Here is a 15,634-nt window from a genome sequence, read left to right as displayed (position 1 = left end):
TTATACTACAAAAAATATTTATCCTATGCAAAATAATTTAAAAAAATGACTTAAAAAATGTTAGGAGTACTATAAAAATTTGTAATGTTCTAATAACTTAGGTAAATACATCCATGTACTCAAATTTTAAATAAAATACTCTACATAATCAATAATAATTTAGAAATGAAAGAAAATATTTTATTCCATACAAAACAATTAAAAAATATATTTTATTCTAATACAAAAAAATTTTAAAAAAATGGCTTAAAAAATGTTATGAGTACTATAAAAGTTTGTAATATTCTAGTGATTTAGGTAAATACATGATAAAAATATTTTTTCTTTAAGATCTAAATTATTATTGACTATGTAGAGTATTTCTATAATGACCTAAGTCAACTATATATTACAAATTTTTATAGTACTCCTAGATTATATGGTGATTCGAATCACCATATATTACAAATTCGTAAAAATTTGTAATATCCTAATGAGCTATTAAAAATTTTTTGTAGTATAATTTAAATAAATTTATTAAAAAATATTCATGAGCTATTAAAAATGGACAAAAGAGTATTGTATGGAATTCGAATTGATAGATCACAAATATTTTAAAGAAGTCTCGTAATTAAATATTTTGTTAGCTTTTTTTTAATGTATGAAATAAAATATATATTTTTTAATTTTTAAATTATTAATTTTTTTAATAAAATTTTTTTAATAAATTATTAATTTTTTAACAGCATAGAAATTACTACGTGTGTAATTCGAACCAAGCTGGTTCGAATTAGTGTGTGTTGTGTATAATTCGAACCTACTTGGTTCGAATTATGTAAAAATGGAGTTCGAATTTAGCTTGTTCGAATTGGTGGATTCGTAAAGCAGTTTTCGTTGACTGATTCGTGTAAAATTTTGCTCCCCTTAGCTTAAATGTGTTTTTTGCCCGAAAAAGTTCGAGTGTTACACTATAACATGTTTGATGTTCTTTATGATAAGTTTGATTATTCTAAATCTGGCAAGTGATTATTTTATTAAAAAGTATAAAATAATATGTATAAAAATATTGTGTGTATATTAAAAGTCACTTATTACGGTATGTATTTGTATATATTTAAATGTGTTTTATATCATTTTTAATAAAATAATGAGCTCCTAAAATAATCAAATTTATCATAATACAATTATCGAATCGTTTGTAATATATTTACACTTTTTCATAAAATCCCAGAGTTCAGAGTTGCCTTTAAGAGCCGGTTAAAAAGGACCCCAGATAAATAATAATTGCAGACTTTAAAAAATTCTAAGAAAAAACATCCACACTTAGCCACTCATAGATCACATCACTTAACTTGAGCAAAGACATTCAGCTTCGTATACACATAAGCACTAAAATAAAAGCATAGGCACATCATACAAAGCAGCAACACCTAAGTTTTAATTCAAACGAGGAATGTCTATCATCTAATAATAGCAAGATTACAACTCTAAGGTAAAAGTGATAAATTCTTCCTCGGAATTATCAGATAGGGGCAATGCATTTAACATGGCCTTGAGATCTTCAATATTTGCGTAAGTCCATTCTAAATGTGTGATCTTGACAACTTTCAAGCCATGCCACCAACACTCAGGACCCCTTGAATAGCAATGGCACTCGCCCTTCTTGCTGCACATCAGCATCTCATAGAAATACTGTTGTTTTTGTGAAATAACCGACAAAGTTAGAGGCTCCATAACCTTTTCTTTATGTTGATAACTACTTGATATTGAACGCTCAACAAATGAAACACGCTATTCGAATTAAAGTAAAGTTGTAAATGAGAAAATAAAACAGAAAATTGGGAGACAATAACATACCACCATGAATGCCCTCGTATTAAAATTGCAATCCAAGCTGAATGAAATAGTTTCCGGGAAGCAACTTGAAAGCAACCAACTCAAAACGGGAAAATACTGAGTTTGCCTATGCGAAACAGAACATAATTGCATGTGTTTAATACTTGGTGGAGATGATGAACCTGGCAATGTACCTAGGCTTTCTATAATCTGCATAATTCGGGGTGCAAAAAGACAAATAAATAAATAAATATATATGGCAAAAATACAAGCAGAAGGAACCAATTAAGTAGAAAGTCTATACTTACTGAATATGGATGGAAGATAAAAAGGGACAGAGACGTCAAAACCTCTTGGGGTTCAATGTTTTGGATAAATTGCCTCAATCTATCAACATGCTGACGAGTCATGAGTATATGAGCATTGACTTCCAGTTGATTAGAAATTTCGCGAAAAGATATAACAGGTTCGTCCTTTCCACTATACTCGCATGATAATAAATTTGGAGCATCAATATTGATCTCTTTCAAGTTAGAGCAATTTGTTAACTTCAAGAACTTGAGTTGAGGACCTGAAATATTAGTCCTCTCACACAAAGAACAATGGTTCAATATCAAACTCTCAAGGAAAGGGATCTTGGGCAATTGTTCAAGTAACCACATGTCTGCTCTCTTCACAAACCATAAGCTCAACCATCTCAAATTTTTGTAACTACCTAAATTCAGCTTGAAAGATGTATCCACAATAGCACCATTGTAGAATAACTTCTCAATATTCTGAGCATCAATATATACCTCTCCTATTCCTTGAACTTCAACTTGCTTCAGCTTTTGTAGACCATGCAAGCTTAACGATTTCACATAGTCGGCCCTAGAACCGGGTGGATCTCCTACACTTGAAGGTTTATATAGAAGACAAAAAATAAGAGTTAAATTTTCAACCAGAGGACAATGTGAAATGAAATGCTCCATAACCCTTTCATCTCCAACAAGTATACCACAAAAAAACAATGTTCTCACTGAGAAAAACTTGAGTGAATGGTTTAAGAATGCTGGGTCAAGTCTGATTCCCCCATTCAACACCAACTTAGTGAGTGACTTGGCTTCAGCAAGACAAAGTGGAAGGTTATATAATTTGTCATTGCTACGAGTAAGGTAAAGCTGTAGTACTTCGACACCACTTTCACTTGCCATCTGTATCCATTTATCAATATGGTGGGACTGGGACACAAGCATACTAGCACATGTATCTTCCATACAGAGCTTAAGTTCTTTGACCGCTAAGCCTTGGTCATGGAGCCTCCTCAATCTTTTACTCACATACTCAATGAATATATCTAATTTGCTAAGCCAAAGAGGATCTTCTGGAGATAATGGTAATTCAGGCAAATTAAAAAAATCCTTGCTCCAAGCAGCCACGACGGGAAATGAAAACCATGTTTCACTCCACGACTTTGACAAAACACTAGTCTTAGCAGCATCTTTGTCTGGCAACCTTCCGAGGATGTCATGAAGTATAGTTTTTGGCAGAACAGATATTCGGTCCATTACTTTCTCCTAACAGCAAGTATAACATCATAAAAATGCTAATCTGAAAAGGGAAGCATTTGAAGTCTATATGGCATCTGGCAGAAAGGACGAGATTTTTCATATTAAAAAAAAAAAGTTGCATATCTACGGTGTTTATCCGAATCCGATTCGAAAGTTGCGGATATGGATCCGACCCGCTTGGCTATCAGATCCGATCCGATTTGCACACTAATAGGATTGGATTGCATATGTAGTTATCCGTATATCCGATTCGGATATCGGCATATCTGCAAAATTAAATAAACGGTCTCTCTGTAGGCATGATACATGATAGAATTCAATGACGTCGTCTGATGGACAAGGCTTTGTTTTTGTTATTGTTGTTGTAGTATTTCAACTAATAATTATTATATATATTGTATTATTTTAATTTTATTATTTAAAAAAAATATATTTAATTTATTTTAAGAGTAAATATATTTAAAAAAATAAAAAAATTTATTGATATTTTTTTAATAAAAATAAATTTTTAAAAATATCTTTGGATTTTGTGGATATATCCCATATCCATTGCTTCGAATCCAAGCTTTAAAAACCGTAGATATTGAATTCAATCCGAAAATTTTATTGTAGATTGAATCGAGATTTTGGCCATCCGATCCGCCTTTACCCCTATCCAGAATTTTCGAAAATAAATAGAAAGTAATCAACACTAACATTAAGGACTAAAAACTAAATTGCAGAGACGAACGAAAGAAAACAATGTTTTAAGTTATTAAGATTATAGGTTTGAGGAAGGAGCACTTACCGAAGAATCGTTTCCCCTTCTTTGAATCTGTCACTGCCAATGCACTGAGTTAGGGTTTCTTCTAATTGGAGATCATCCCACCCCAAATCCTCTGTTGAGCTGCCCTAAGCCCCAACCCATTGAAGATTTTGAAGACAACATCCTCACTCCCCAGCAAACGCTAGCAGCAGCTTCATCATCTATGGAGGAACTAGCTCATCTTTCTTCTACATGAACTTTGTTGTCTCTCATCTATGATTCTATGTTTATTACTTGGGTTGTATTCTTCCAATTGTGAGTTCCCCATTTTACCCCTTCTACGTTGTCCTATTTGGACCGGCCTTGTATTCATTTGCTTATTCAATGAATTTTTCTTTGAAATAAAATAAAATAAATTTAATATTAAATTAATTTTTAAACAGTATTGTATTTTTTTATTTTTTTGAAGTATATAAACATTTGTTTTTAAAATAAAAAATTGATAAAACAATTACATAAAAATTAATTATTATTAAATTATAATTTGTATTATGTATACGTTATCTTACTGTAATTTAAAAATAATTAAATACTTTTTACTTTATCAATTTTTTGTTTTAATATTTATTTTATTTTTTCTATTACTAAATATTATTTAATTTTAAAAGTTTAGATAATTATATAAATAATAAATTTAAAAATTAATTATTTTCGAAGGTAGCTTGCATGCTTTGCGTAATTCGAACCTAAAAAGGTTTGGGGTTTAGAATTTAGGGTTTAGGGTGTTGAGTTTGAAAGTTTTCACACAGAAAGCGAATTTTGGAGTAGTATGATGGTTCGTTGCAGAATTATTAGGCATTTATCCTTCGAATATTACATTTTGTCCTAGTCGTATAAATTACATTAGTGGCATCTTATCGTACTTTATTCTTTTTAAGTGAAAAAAATTGAAAAGATCTAACTTTTAAAACAGCATTTGTTATAAGTATAGAATATTGAAATAAAAATATTAAGCAGTTACTTAGATAAAAATATTAAAAATATCTCTTTTTTTAAAAGAATTTTTTCAAAAATTAAAATTTAATATATATAATCAATTAAATTGTATTATTTTTATTAAAATTAAACTGAACAAATTAGTTTAGTAAAAAATTAATAAATTAAATTTTGAATCGATATAAATTAATATTTTTTATAAAAAATGGCTATAATATCTCTAACTAAAATATCTCTATTATATAAAAATTTTGAAAACTCTAAGACGACAGAAAATAAAAGGGTTATAATTTAGAATTTTCAAAATTAATATATATAATAAAAATATTTTAGTCATTTTTATAATAAGAGTATTGTAGTAATTTTATATAAAAAATAATATTAATTTGGACTGATTCAAAATTTGATTCACTATTTTTCAGTCAAATTAATTTGTCTAACCTAATTTTGACAAAAATAATACGATTTAATTAATTATATGTGTTAAATTTTAATTATTAAAAATATCTTAAAAAAAAACGTTTTAGACGTCTTTATTGAAGTGGCTCCTAAGATATTAAGACATAAAATCACATTTAACAAATAAAACATAAATAAAAATATTATATCTAAAAATATTAAATTAGTGTATTTTATATTTATTTTAACAAAAAAAAATACAAAGTTATTAACAAAAGACACAATATATTTTTTATTTTTTATTATTTTTATTAATTATATTTTTTCCAAATTTTTTAAATAAAAAATAAATAAATTAAAATTTTATAATTTATTTTAATTTATCATCAAACAAAATATAAAAATCTATACTTTTTACACCTTATTCTCATTGTTATTTTATTATGTTTTCGTAACCAAACACAACCTAACTGGCGGACCATGATATCTTACTACCTTAACAGAAAGAAACAAAGTATGCAATAACCACAACAACAATATATAATGGAGATTTTTTTCAAATTATTATATAAACATATCAATCTGACATAAAATAAGATTGTTTACTTTCTTTTTATTTTATTTCCCAAGTTTTTAATTAATAATAATATGCTTTACTTCTTTTTTTTTTTCGTTTGAATTTAATTTTAAATCTGTTTGTCCTCCTAAACTAATCTAGAGGAGAACCACATTTCAATTATTGAACATGCAAATTGTGTTTTTAGTATTTGAATATGCCGTAGTTGTCATTTAAGTTCTGTATATTATGTTTTCGCGTATTATAACTTGATGTTAAATTTATTTGTTGAATTTACTAGTAAATTTGTTAAACTAATTGCATGTCTTATAGTAAGTAAAAAAATTGCTTACATTGATTGAATTTTATAATTTATTACATGTGTAATTAATCTATATTTTTTTAAGTAAAAATTTACATATAATTATTTTTATGTGAAATTATCTGCATATGATTGTTCTTCTATTTTAGAATATACATATATTTTTAGTCTATTCCTCCTTTCTCCGAACTCCATATATTACAATTCTATGGGAAAAACTTTTACACATCACAACTTTAATCAATTATTTTTACACAATTTTTTTTTATCTTCAAATTCATTAAAACCTTTCTACAATTCTCATATATCGAAATGTGCTTGCAAAAAAAGTAATGCCAAAACAGGTTATCCCCTTGAAAAAGGTTTTTCTCTCCCATCGAAAAAAACTTTTTTTAGATTTAAAGTTTCAGTAATTCCAATTCCAATCTCAGGAAAGAATAAAGAAAAAAGAAATCTAAATTCTCATCGCAAACATAAACAACAGTACCATATAATTCTACTCCTATGTAAGAATGTCTTTCGGTTCATAACAGCACCTTTATCATTCTGGCCTAAAACTACCATAATTTCCTTTTAAAGCAGCAGAAGAATAATTTGGCAATGCATAAAACATGGTCCAAAAAAATCAGTAACACTATCATCATCAGCCTTGTTGAATGAACTTGTGACCTTGACATTCTTCAAACCATGCCACCAACACTTAAGTACCACTTGAACAGGGCAATAACACTTGCCCTCTTCTCTTTCCCCAAGGTTATGTTTGGTTAGAAGGAAAGAAATAGAAAGAAAAGAAATTGAGTAAATTTTTATTTTTTTAGATATGTTTGGATAAAAAGAAAATAAAAAGGAAAGAAATGTTATAAAAAGATAACTTTACCCTTGTATTATAAAATACATTGAAAAAAGTGAAGGAGTAATATTGAAAGTTGTGAGAGAAAATAAGTTTTTCCTCCCTTTTCTTTCCTCTCCAATTTTTTTCATAACCAAATAATGGAAAATGATCATTTTCCCTCCTCTTTTCTTTCCTCCCTTTTCTTTCCTTCCATTTTCTCTTCAAACAAACATAGTGTAAGTGTCACGTAGAGAAATTATTGTTTTATCATAAAGAAACAAATGAAACTCCGTTACGAGCTCCACGGATTTTAATTTTCCTAAGAGTTTAAATAAAAAAAAATTCAATTTGTGTAGTTTGTTTTAAAATATTTACTATTTTAGGTATACTTTCTGTATTTCTATATTATTAGCAAAATAAATATAAAAATCTTGGTCATATTTTTCTGCAAGCTAAATGTGTAAATCAGATACATTTCACAATATTATGAAATTGAATACATTATTAATTTTCTTATGTTAGCTTGCTATTTGTAAAATATTTGTGTATATTTTGTGGGCAAGCGAACAAAATACTATAATATACACCTAAACATAAATTCCTTAAATTTTCAATAAAAACGAAATAATGAATTTTTTTTTAATTTAAATAAAAAAAGCAAAGATTCTTATATCATATATACAAATGTAATGTACTCCGTCCTGTAACAAAAATAATTGTTTGCCAATGAGTTATAACTCAAATAGCATCATAGTCTTTTTATACTCACCTAAAAGGTTGCGAGTTCGAATCTCCTTATCTTTGGTAAAAAAAAAATATTCCACAATATATTAGAGGTTAAAATAAATTTTTAAACAATTAATTTAAAAATTAATTATTTTTGTTAATGCGACCATACAATATCCGATGGCTATATAAAAAAGACTTTACATATGTGCATGTGAATTAAAATTTTAAATTATTTAAAAAATTTATATACACTTTTGACATTCTAATTTCTCTAAAGAAATAACTCTTAAAGACCCCTTCCTGTTTTGTATTTACTATTACTACCTGTGTTATCTTCTTTTTTTGGTTTTCTACTACTTGTGTTATCTGTTTTGACTATTTTCAAGAAAAAAGTATGAAAAATGATTAAAAGTCTGAACTTATCCTACTAACTTCTAAATAAATAAAATTTTGAATTATTTTTCATTTTTATGTTTTTAAATAATAATAATAATAATACATATATTTGATTTTTCTATTCTTTTAAATACTAAGAAGATGAATTAAAACTCTAAATTATTTATTATTATTACTCAAAGTATATCTAACTCTTTTTAGATCATTTTGTCTTGCCCTCTCACCAACAAAGACCACATTACTCAAGAACATTGAAATTCCGAAATTCAACTGGCCTTCTAATTTAGAGTTGTTAATGTACGAAAGCAAGTCAAGATCACACAAGACACAACTGAAAAATCTTCGAAAGCAAGTATAAATTTAGTAGTTTTTAATAAATTAATTAATCAAATGGTAATTTCCAAAAGCATCATGCCAACTGAAGAATATTTAAACAAGTCTCAAGATCATCAATGAAATTGTTTTGTTCTCAAGTTCAGAGTTGTCTTTAAGAGCCGGTTAAAAAGGATCCCAGATAAATAATGATTGCAGAATTTAGAAATTTCTAAGAAAAAATATCCGCACTTGGCCACTCATAGATCATATCAATTAACTTGACCAAAGAGATTCAGCTTCGTATACACATAAGCACTAAAATAAAAGCATAGGCTAAGTTTTAATTCAAACGAGGAATGTCTATCAGCTAATAATAGCAAGATTACAACACTAAGATAAAAGTGATAAATTCTTCCTTGTGATAAGCTAAGGGCAATGCATTTAACATGGCCTTAAGATCGTCAATATTTGCATAAGTCCTTTCTAAATGTGTGATCTTGACAACTTTTAAGCCATGTCACCAACACTCAGGACCCCTTGAAAAACAATAGCACTCGCCCTTCTTGCTGCCCATCAGCATCTCATAGAAATACTGTTGTTTTTATGAAATAACGGACAAAGTTAAAGGCTCCATAACCTTTTCTTTATGTTGATAACTACTTGATATTATGAACGCTCAACAAATGAAACACGCTATTTGAATTAAAGTAAAGTTGTAAATGAGAAAATAAAACAGAAAATTGGGAGACAATAACATAGCACCATGAATGCCCTCATATTAAAATTGTACTTCAAGCTGAATGAAATAGTTTCCGGGAAGCAACTTGAAAGCAACAAACTCATAACGGGAAAATACTGAGTTTGCCTATGCGAAACACAACATAATTGCACGTGTTTAATACTTGGTGGAGATGATGAACCTGGCAATGTACCTAGGCTTTCTATAATCTGCGTAATTCGGGGTGCAAAAAGACAAATAAATAAATAAATATATATGAAAAAAATACAAGCAGAAGGAAACAATTAAATAGAAAGTCTATACTTACTGAATGTTGATGGATGACAAAAAGGGACAGAGACGTCAAAACCTCTTGGGGTTTAATGTTTTGGATAAATTGCCTCAATCTATCAACATCCTGATGATTCATGAGTATACGAGCATTGACTTCCAGTTGATTAGAAATTCTACGAAAAGATATAACAGGTTCGTCTTTTCCACTATACTCACATGATAATAAATTTGGAGCATCAATATTGATCTCTTTCAAGTTAGAGCAATTTGTTAACTCCAAGAACTTGAGTTGAGAACCTGAAATATTAATCCTCTCACACAAAGAACAATCTTTCAACATCAAACTCTCAAGGAAAGGAATCTTGGGCAATCGTTCATGTAACCACATGTCTGCTCTCCTCACAAAACATAAGCTCAACCTTCTCAAATTTTTGTAACTACCTAAATTCAGCTTGAAAGATGCATCCACAATAGTACCATGATAGGATAAGTTCTCAATATTCTGAGCATCAATATATACCTCTCCTATTCCTTGAACATCAACTTGCTTCAGCTTTTGTAGACCATGCAAGCTTAACGATTTCACAAGGTAGGCCCTAGAACCAGGTGGTACACTTGAAGGTTTATATCCAAGACAATGAATAAGAGTTAAATTTTCAACCAGAGGACAATGTGAAATGAAATGCTCCATAACCCTTTCATCTCCAACAAGTATAAAATGAAAAAGCAATGTTCTCACTGAGAAAAACTTGAGTGAATGGTTTAAGAATACTGGGTCAAGTCTGATTCCCCCACTCAACACCAACTTAGTGAGTGACTTGGCTTCAGCAAGACAAAGTGGAAGGTTATAAAATTGGTCATTGATAATAGGGACGTGAAGCTGTAGTACTTCGACACCACTTTCACTTGCCATCTGTATCCATTTATCAATATGGTGGGACTGAGACACAGGCATACTATCACATACATCTTCCATATCGAGCTTAAGTTCTTTGACCGCTAAGCCTTGGTCATGGAGCCTCCTCAATCTTTTACTCACATACTCAATGAATATATCTAATTCGCTAAGCAAAAGAGGATCTTCTGAAGATAATGATAACTCAGGGATATAAAAAAAATCCTTGCTCAAAGCAGCCACTATGGGAAATGAAAACCATGTTTCGCTCCATGACTTTGACAAAACACTAGTCTTAGCAGCATCTTTGTCTGGCAACCTTCCGAGGATGTCGTGAAGTATAGTTTTTGGCAGAATAGATATTCGGTCCATTACTTTCTCCTAACAGCAAGCATAACATCATAAAAATGTTAATCTGAAAAGGGAAGCATTTGAATTTTGAAGTCTATAAGGCATCTGGCAAAATGCACGAGATTTTTCATATTAAAAACAAAATTAAATCAAGAATAGGGTGTTCAATCGGATTCGATGTATATATCCGCGGTGCTTATCTGAATCTGATCCGAAAATTGTAGATATGAATCGATCCGCACACTAATAAAATTGGATTGCGAATTTTATGTAGACATCTGTATATCCGCGGATCTGTAAAAATAAATAAATAAGCAAGAATTATTTTTAATATGAAAATAGATATGATATTTTGGTTGAATATTGACATTTAAAGGGTATTACAGTATTGTACAAATTATTCAATACGCTCTTACGTGTTGGCCAAGATGTTACCACGTGTTCAACGCGCTCCCGAGTGTTGGCCAGGATATTGCCACGCGTTGAACACGTCCTCTACGTGTTGCAACACACCTTCAGGTGTTGACTTCTCACCTAAAAAATCTACCCACATGTAATTACATTAAATAATTTCGTTTTTAACTAAAACACCAATATTTTTCTTACAAAAAAAATTAGACTAAATATTCTTTTTATGTTTTATTTTAACTAATATTTATCATATATGTTGTATTATTTTAATTTTATTATTTAAAAAAATATGTTTAATATTATTTTAAGAGTAAATATATTTAAAAAAATTAAAAAAAGAATTTTATTGATATTTTTAATAAAAATAATCTTTTAAAGATATTTTTAAGATATTTTTTGTTTTGTAGATACATCGCGACATTCGATCTAATCAAATTCAAATTTAAAAACGGGGATATTGAATTCTTTAGTGTAGATCGAATTGAGATTTTAATCATCCAATCTGCATTTACTCCTATCTAGAATTTCCCAAAATAAATAAAAAAGTAATCAACACTGACATTAAGGACTAAAAACTAAATTTCATAGATGAACGAAAGAAAACAATGTTTTAAGTTATTAAGATTATAGGTTTGAGGAAGGATCATTTACCGAAGAATCGTTTCCCCTTCTTTAAATCTGTCACTGCATATGCACTGAGTTAGGATTTTGTTTAATTGGAGATCATCCCACCCAAATCCTCTGTTGAGTAGCCCTAAGCCCCAATCTCTTGCAGATTTTGAAGACAAAATCCTCACTCCTTAGCAAAAGCTAGTAGCAGCTTCATAATCTAAATATCTAATCATCTTTCTTCTACATAAACTTGACTCTCTCTCATCTAGAATCGTATCTCTTACTAAGTTGTAATCTTTCAACAATTGCGAGTTTCCATTTTATCCCTTCTACGTTGTCCTATTTGCCTATTGGTAGGGATGACAAACGGATCTAAATTCTCGGTCCGCGTAGCCCGCTAAAAAGCAGGTCGAATTGGAAAATTGGGGTCGTCAAAGAGCAAAAACCCGTCTAACCCGCACCGCTTAAATCGCGGACTTTGGTAGGACGAGGCGGGCTTTCTCATTGAGCTTAGTTTTTTTGTAAGAGGGTATTTTTGTAATTTTTTGTCAAAATCCAACTTCTTCCGTCCAACTTATAAGAGTATAAAAATAAAAATGGAGTGGTTTGGATTATGTTTATGTTACTTCGAAGACAATATTTATAATGATGTTTTGGATGAAATTTTGGTTTATAATTATATTTATTAGATATTTATAACTATAAAGACTTTTATGTTTGTGAATATAAAAAATATAATTTTTTTTATACTTTTAGAAATTATAAATTCATTAATATAGATGTGAAATTATATATATTATTTAGTAGAAATTATAAATTCAATAATATATTTATAAATTCATTTGCTTAGACCATTTTTGCGTGAAAAAGAAAGACTTTTACCTTATAACTTCTTCTTCTTCCTTTCGCTCTGCTTCTCTTCTTCTTTGTAATTGCTTGGTAATCGGTCTCCCAAAGCCTTGCAGATGCTCGATCAAACTCCATGTCATTGAACATAAACACCCTCTTAATCATATGATCTTCTTTCAATTTTTCATTCACAACCAACTCCAAAATTTGATCAAGCACCTTCTGGAAATCCATGTTCATCCGCCACTCCATGTACCTAATAAAGTTGATCTTGGATTGAAGATCATTGCCTCCAATAAGATGAAGCTGAGGATTTGCACTGAATGTCCCAGCAGTACCAATGGTTCTGAAAACTCCATGGGTACCCCACGCATGAGTCTTAATGTGATAACCTTTTCCTTCCCTGACTTCACATCCACAAGGTAGTTTATGAACCTCCTTATGTCATGCTTCAAGAACTTCTCCTTATAGAGCTTCATGGCGATAAAGACAACGCTGCTGTACGGGACCGAATACCAGCGTTTTGCAGTCATGTAAACTTCCAGAAATTCAAGAATCTTTCTAAGAGGGACAAGAACCTCCTTTATCAACCAATCACTGTTCGTTAGAAAAAGTCTGGGCTAGTAACTTTGTAACCAGCAAAAAAAAAAAGTCAATAATCACACACCATTGGATGAAATCTCCCACTATTAAAAACGTCATTGATAGCTACTTGATTACTACAAATCACAAAAGTTGCTGGACCCGTAGCACTACTCGTTCCTTTATACTTGGTGCAAGGGAAGATCCTCCTCTCAATGGTTTCACAAAGAAGCGTGGATCCGTCAAAGGAAGCGTCAATAGAGGGACTCCACTTTCGCAGCCAAACTAATATTCTTTGATTCACCAAATGTGTTCTTTTTCATGCTCTCCTTGTTACTGACATTCCTCAAATTCCTTCTGGTGATGGATTAGACACCGAAGTAGAAGTTGAAGAAGAAGACAAGCAGAACGAAAAGAAGAAGAAGCAGCTCTAGGATTTAAAATGGAGACAAAGACTAAATTAAAAAATTATACATTGTTAGCTACGTCAGCTAGCCATAATAACTGACAGCATGGCAGTGACTATGCTACATCCAAAGTCTGCTTGCTGACTCACGTAGAAAATAGGTTAAAGGACTTGTATGTAGTTCAAAACTCAATTTGAAGGATTAAATTAGTGCAATTAGAATCTCAAAGGTAAAATTATTGCAAGGGCTAAGTCTAAGAACCATTTTGGAGATTTATTTCACTTTAATAGCTAGGATTCGGTGAATTTGTCAACCTCCTTTAATTTTTTTTTTTAGGTAATACAACCTCTTTTAATTTTTTTTTTACATCTTTTTTTTTTGTAATAAAACAGAATTAAAAGAGTCAAAAAAACAAAGACCTAGATACAAGCTAGATGGGATAAGGTAGTTCCTCTTTCATCATCACTGAAGATATTTTTTTTTTGAAATAAAAAGGTCAACACAACAAGGTGGAATATCAACGAAAAAGTACTAAACAGATAAAATAATCTAATTCCTATTATCATTGAAGATACTAAATAATAAAGAGATAAAGCTCAAAACACAAAATTAACATTTAAGCTTAAACTTTTTTTATTAGGCAATTAGCACATCTATTGTCTTATTTATAAATTTATACAAAAAGAACACTCCAATCCTTCCTGTTTCACTCGTTCACTTTTTTAATTATATTTGCATCTATTATTCTTTTATTTTTTTTTATTTTTCACAGTATCCCCCAACCCGACAAGTCAAGGACTAATCCGTCGCGGATTTGAGCTCCATTTAAGGGTCTATCGCTGGCTAATGAGTTACTGCATGTACAAAACGAATTCGAACTCCGACACTTACTGAAGCGGACGAGTGAGCTGCGACCAACCCAAGTTGGTTTTTATTATTCTATTTTGCTAACGAGCATTAATACATTGTTTTTATTAGGTCCAATGTTTGTTATGTTTTTGGTCAATAACCAAATCTACCTTAAATCGGGCTTCGCCATCTCACTCAGACTCAATTGTTGTTTCTACATATTTTCAACTAGTCTACGTCTAGGATTTCGCCACTTCCTCCATAAACAAGAACAAAGAAAGCGCAGCAGAAACGGAGAAGAAAGATGGTGAAGTTCTTGAAACCAAACAAAGCGGTTATTGTGCTGCAAGGTCAATACACGGGTCAAAAAGCCGTCATCATACGCGCCTTCGACGATGGCACCCGCGACCGCCCCTACGGCCACTGCCTCGTCGCCGGGATCAAGAAGTACCCTTCCAAGGTTGTTAAGAGGGACTCCGCCAAGAAGACGGCGAAGAAGTCGCTCGTCAAGGCATTCGTTAAGATGGTTAACTACCAACACGTGATACCCACGCGCTACACGCTTGACGTGGATTTGAAGGACGCCGTCACAGTCGAGTCTCTTTAGGTGAAGGACAAGAACGTTGCGGCGCTTAAAGAGACCAAGAAGAGGCTCGAGGAGAGGTTCAAGACCGGCAAAAATCGTTGGTTCTTCACCAAGCTCAGATTCTAAGTATTTCAAAAAATGGTGTCGTTTTCCATTTTACTCATCTCTAAAAATTTTCTTAGTATTTGTTTTGGGGATTTTTGTGTTGTGAGCTTATTCAGGATCTGTTTGGATTTTAATAGTTTCATTTTTTATATTATGTTTTCCAAAGAATGCGTTTCATCAAATTCTACATTTTGGGTCATATGCTAGTAGATAACTGTGCCAATTGTCTGTTGAATCTAATTTGTCTTAAGTATTTAATTTAGTTTAATCTGATAAAAATAGCATAGTAATAAATTGAGTAAACATGTCACTAATTTTGT

The 15,634-nt window shown here is 30.6% G+C and overlaps 2 protein-coding genes and 1 pseudogene across 5 annotated transcripts; 1 reads left to right on the top strand and 2 right to left on the bottom strand.

The window, feature by feature from the left end:
- Positions 1–1,257: 1,257 nt before the first annotated feature.
- On the bottom strand, positions 1,258–4,452 carry LOC107617700 (FBD-associated F-box protein At3g52670). Of its 3 annotated transcripts, none has more exons than XM_016319538.3 (4): positions 4,153–4,452; positions 2,124–3,371; positions 1,837–2,025; positions 1,258–1,671 (listed from the first exon to the last, which is right to left on the bottom strand). In XM_016319538.3, exons 2-4 carry the CDS (start codon positions 3,360–3,362, stop codon positions 1,459–1,461), a joined length of 1,641 nt encoding a protein of 546 aa, XP_016175024.1. In that variant the 5' UTR covers positions 3,363–3,371; positions 4,153–4,452; the 3' UTR covers positions 1,258–1,458. The 3 variants fall into 3 exon arrangements, with proteins under 3 accessions (XP_016175024.1, XP_088355807.1, XP_016175026.1); XM_088499681.1 differs by having other exon boundaries at positions 2,124–3,631; positions 4,153–4,449; XM_016319540.3 differs by having other exon boundaries at positions 2,124–3,405; positions 4,153–4,436.
- A 4,401-nt stretch (positions 4,453–8,853) lies between these two features.
- LOC110266654 (F-box/LRR-repeat protein At3g58900-like) lies at positions 8,854–12,221 on the bottom strand. Of its 2 annotated transcripts, XM_088499658.1 has the most exons (4): positions 11,976–12,221; positions 9,702–10,943; positions 9,418–9,603; positions 8,854–9,247 (listed from the first exon to the last, which is right to left on the bottom strand). In XM_088499658.1, exons 2-4 carry the CDS (start codon positions 10,932–10,934, stop codon positions 9,173–9,175), a joined length of 1,494 nt encoding a protein of 497 aa, XP_088355784.1. In that variant the 5' UTR covers positions 10,935–10,943; positions 11,976–12,221; the 3' UTR covers positions 8,854–9,172. The 2 variants fall into 2 exon arrangements, with proteins under 2 accessions (XP_088355784.1, XP_088355785.1); XM_088499659.1 differs by having other exon boundaries at positions 9,180–9,603.
- A 2,706-nt stretch (positions 12,222–14,927) lies between these two features.
- Positions 14,928–15,341, top strand: LOC107617702 (large ribosomal subunit protein eL27-like; annotated as a pseudogene).
- Positions 15,342–15,634: the final 293 nt, after the last annotated feature.

The sequence above is a fragment of the Arachis ipaensis genome, chromosome B9 (genome assembly GCF_059453495.1).
Source record: "Arachis ipaensis isolate K30076 ecotype BB chromosome B9, ASM5945349v1, whole genome shotgun sequence".
In the NCBI taxonomy this organism is placed as follows: domain Eukaryota; kingdom Viridiplantae; phylum Streptophyta; class Magnoliopsida; order Fabales; family Fabaceae; genus Arachis; species Arachis ipaensis.
The sequence above is the reverse complement of the archived record's forward strand: the minus strand, read 5'-3'. Positions and strand labels throughout refer to the sequence as shown.

Bases quoted from the DNA above. Each gene is read 5' to 3' on its own strand.
- LOC107617700 (XM_016319538.3), bottom strand. From the start codon at position 3,362: ATGGACCGAATATCTGTTCTGCCAAAAACTATACTTCATGACATCCTC. The intron at 2,026-2,123 runs GTAAGTATAGAC...CGAATTATGCAG, and splicing joins TTATCTTCCATCCATATTCA to ATTATAGAAAGCCTAGGTAC. The intron at 1,672-1,836 runs GTATGTTATTGT...CAAAAACAACAG, and splicing joins ATACGAGGGCATTCATGGTG to TATTTCTATGAGATGCTGAT.
- LOC110266654 (XM_088499658.1), bottom strand. From the start codon at position 10,934: ATGGACCGAATATCTATTCTGCCAAAAACTATACTTCACGACATCCTC. The intron at 9,604-9,701 runs GTAAGTATAGAC...CGAATTACGCAG, and splicing joins TTGTCATCCATCAACATTCA to ATTATAGAAAGCCTAGGTAC. The intron at 9,248-9,417 runs GTGCTATGTTAT...TAAAAACAACAG, and splicing joins TTAATATGAGGGCATTCATG to TATTTCTATGAGATGCTGAT.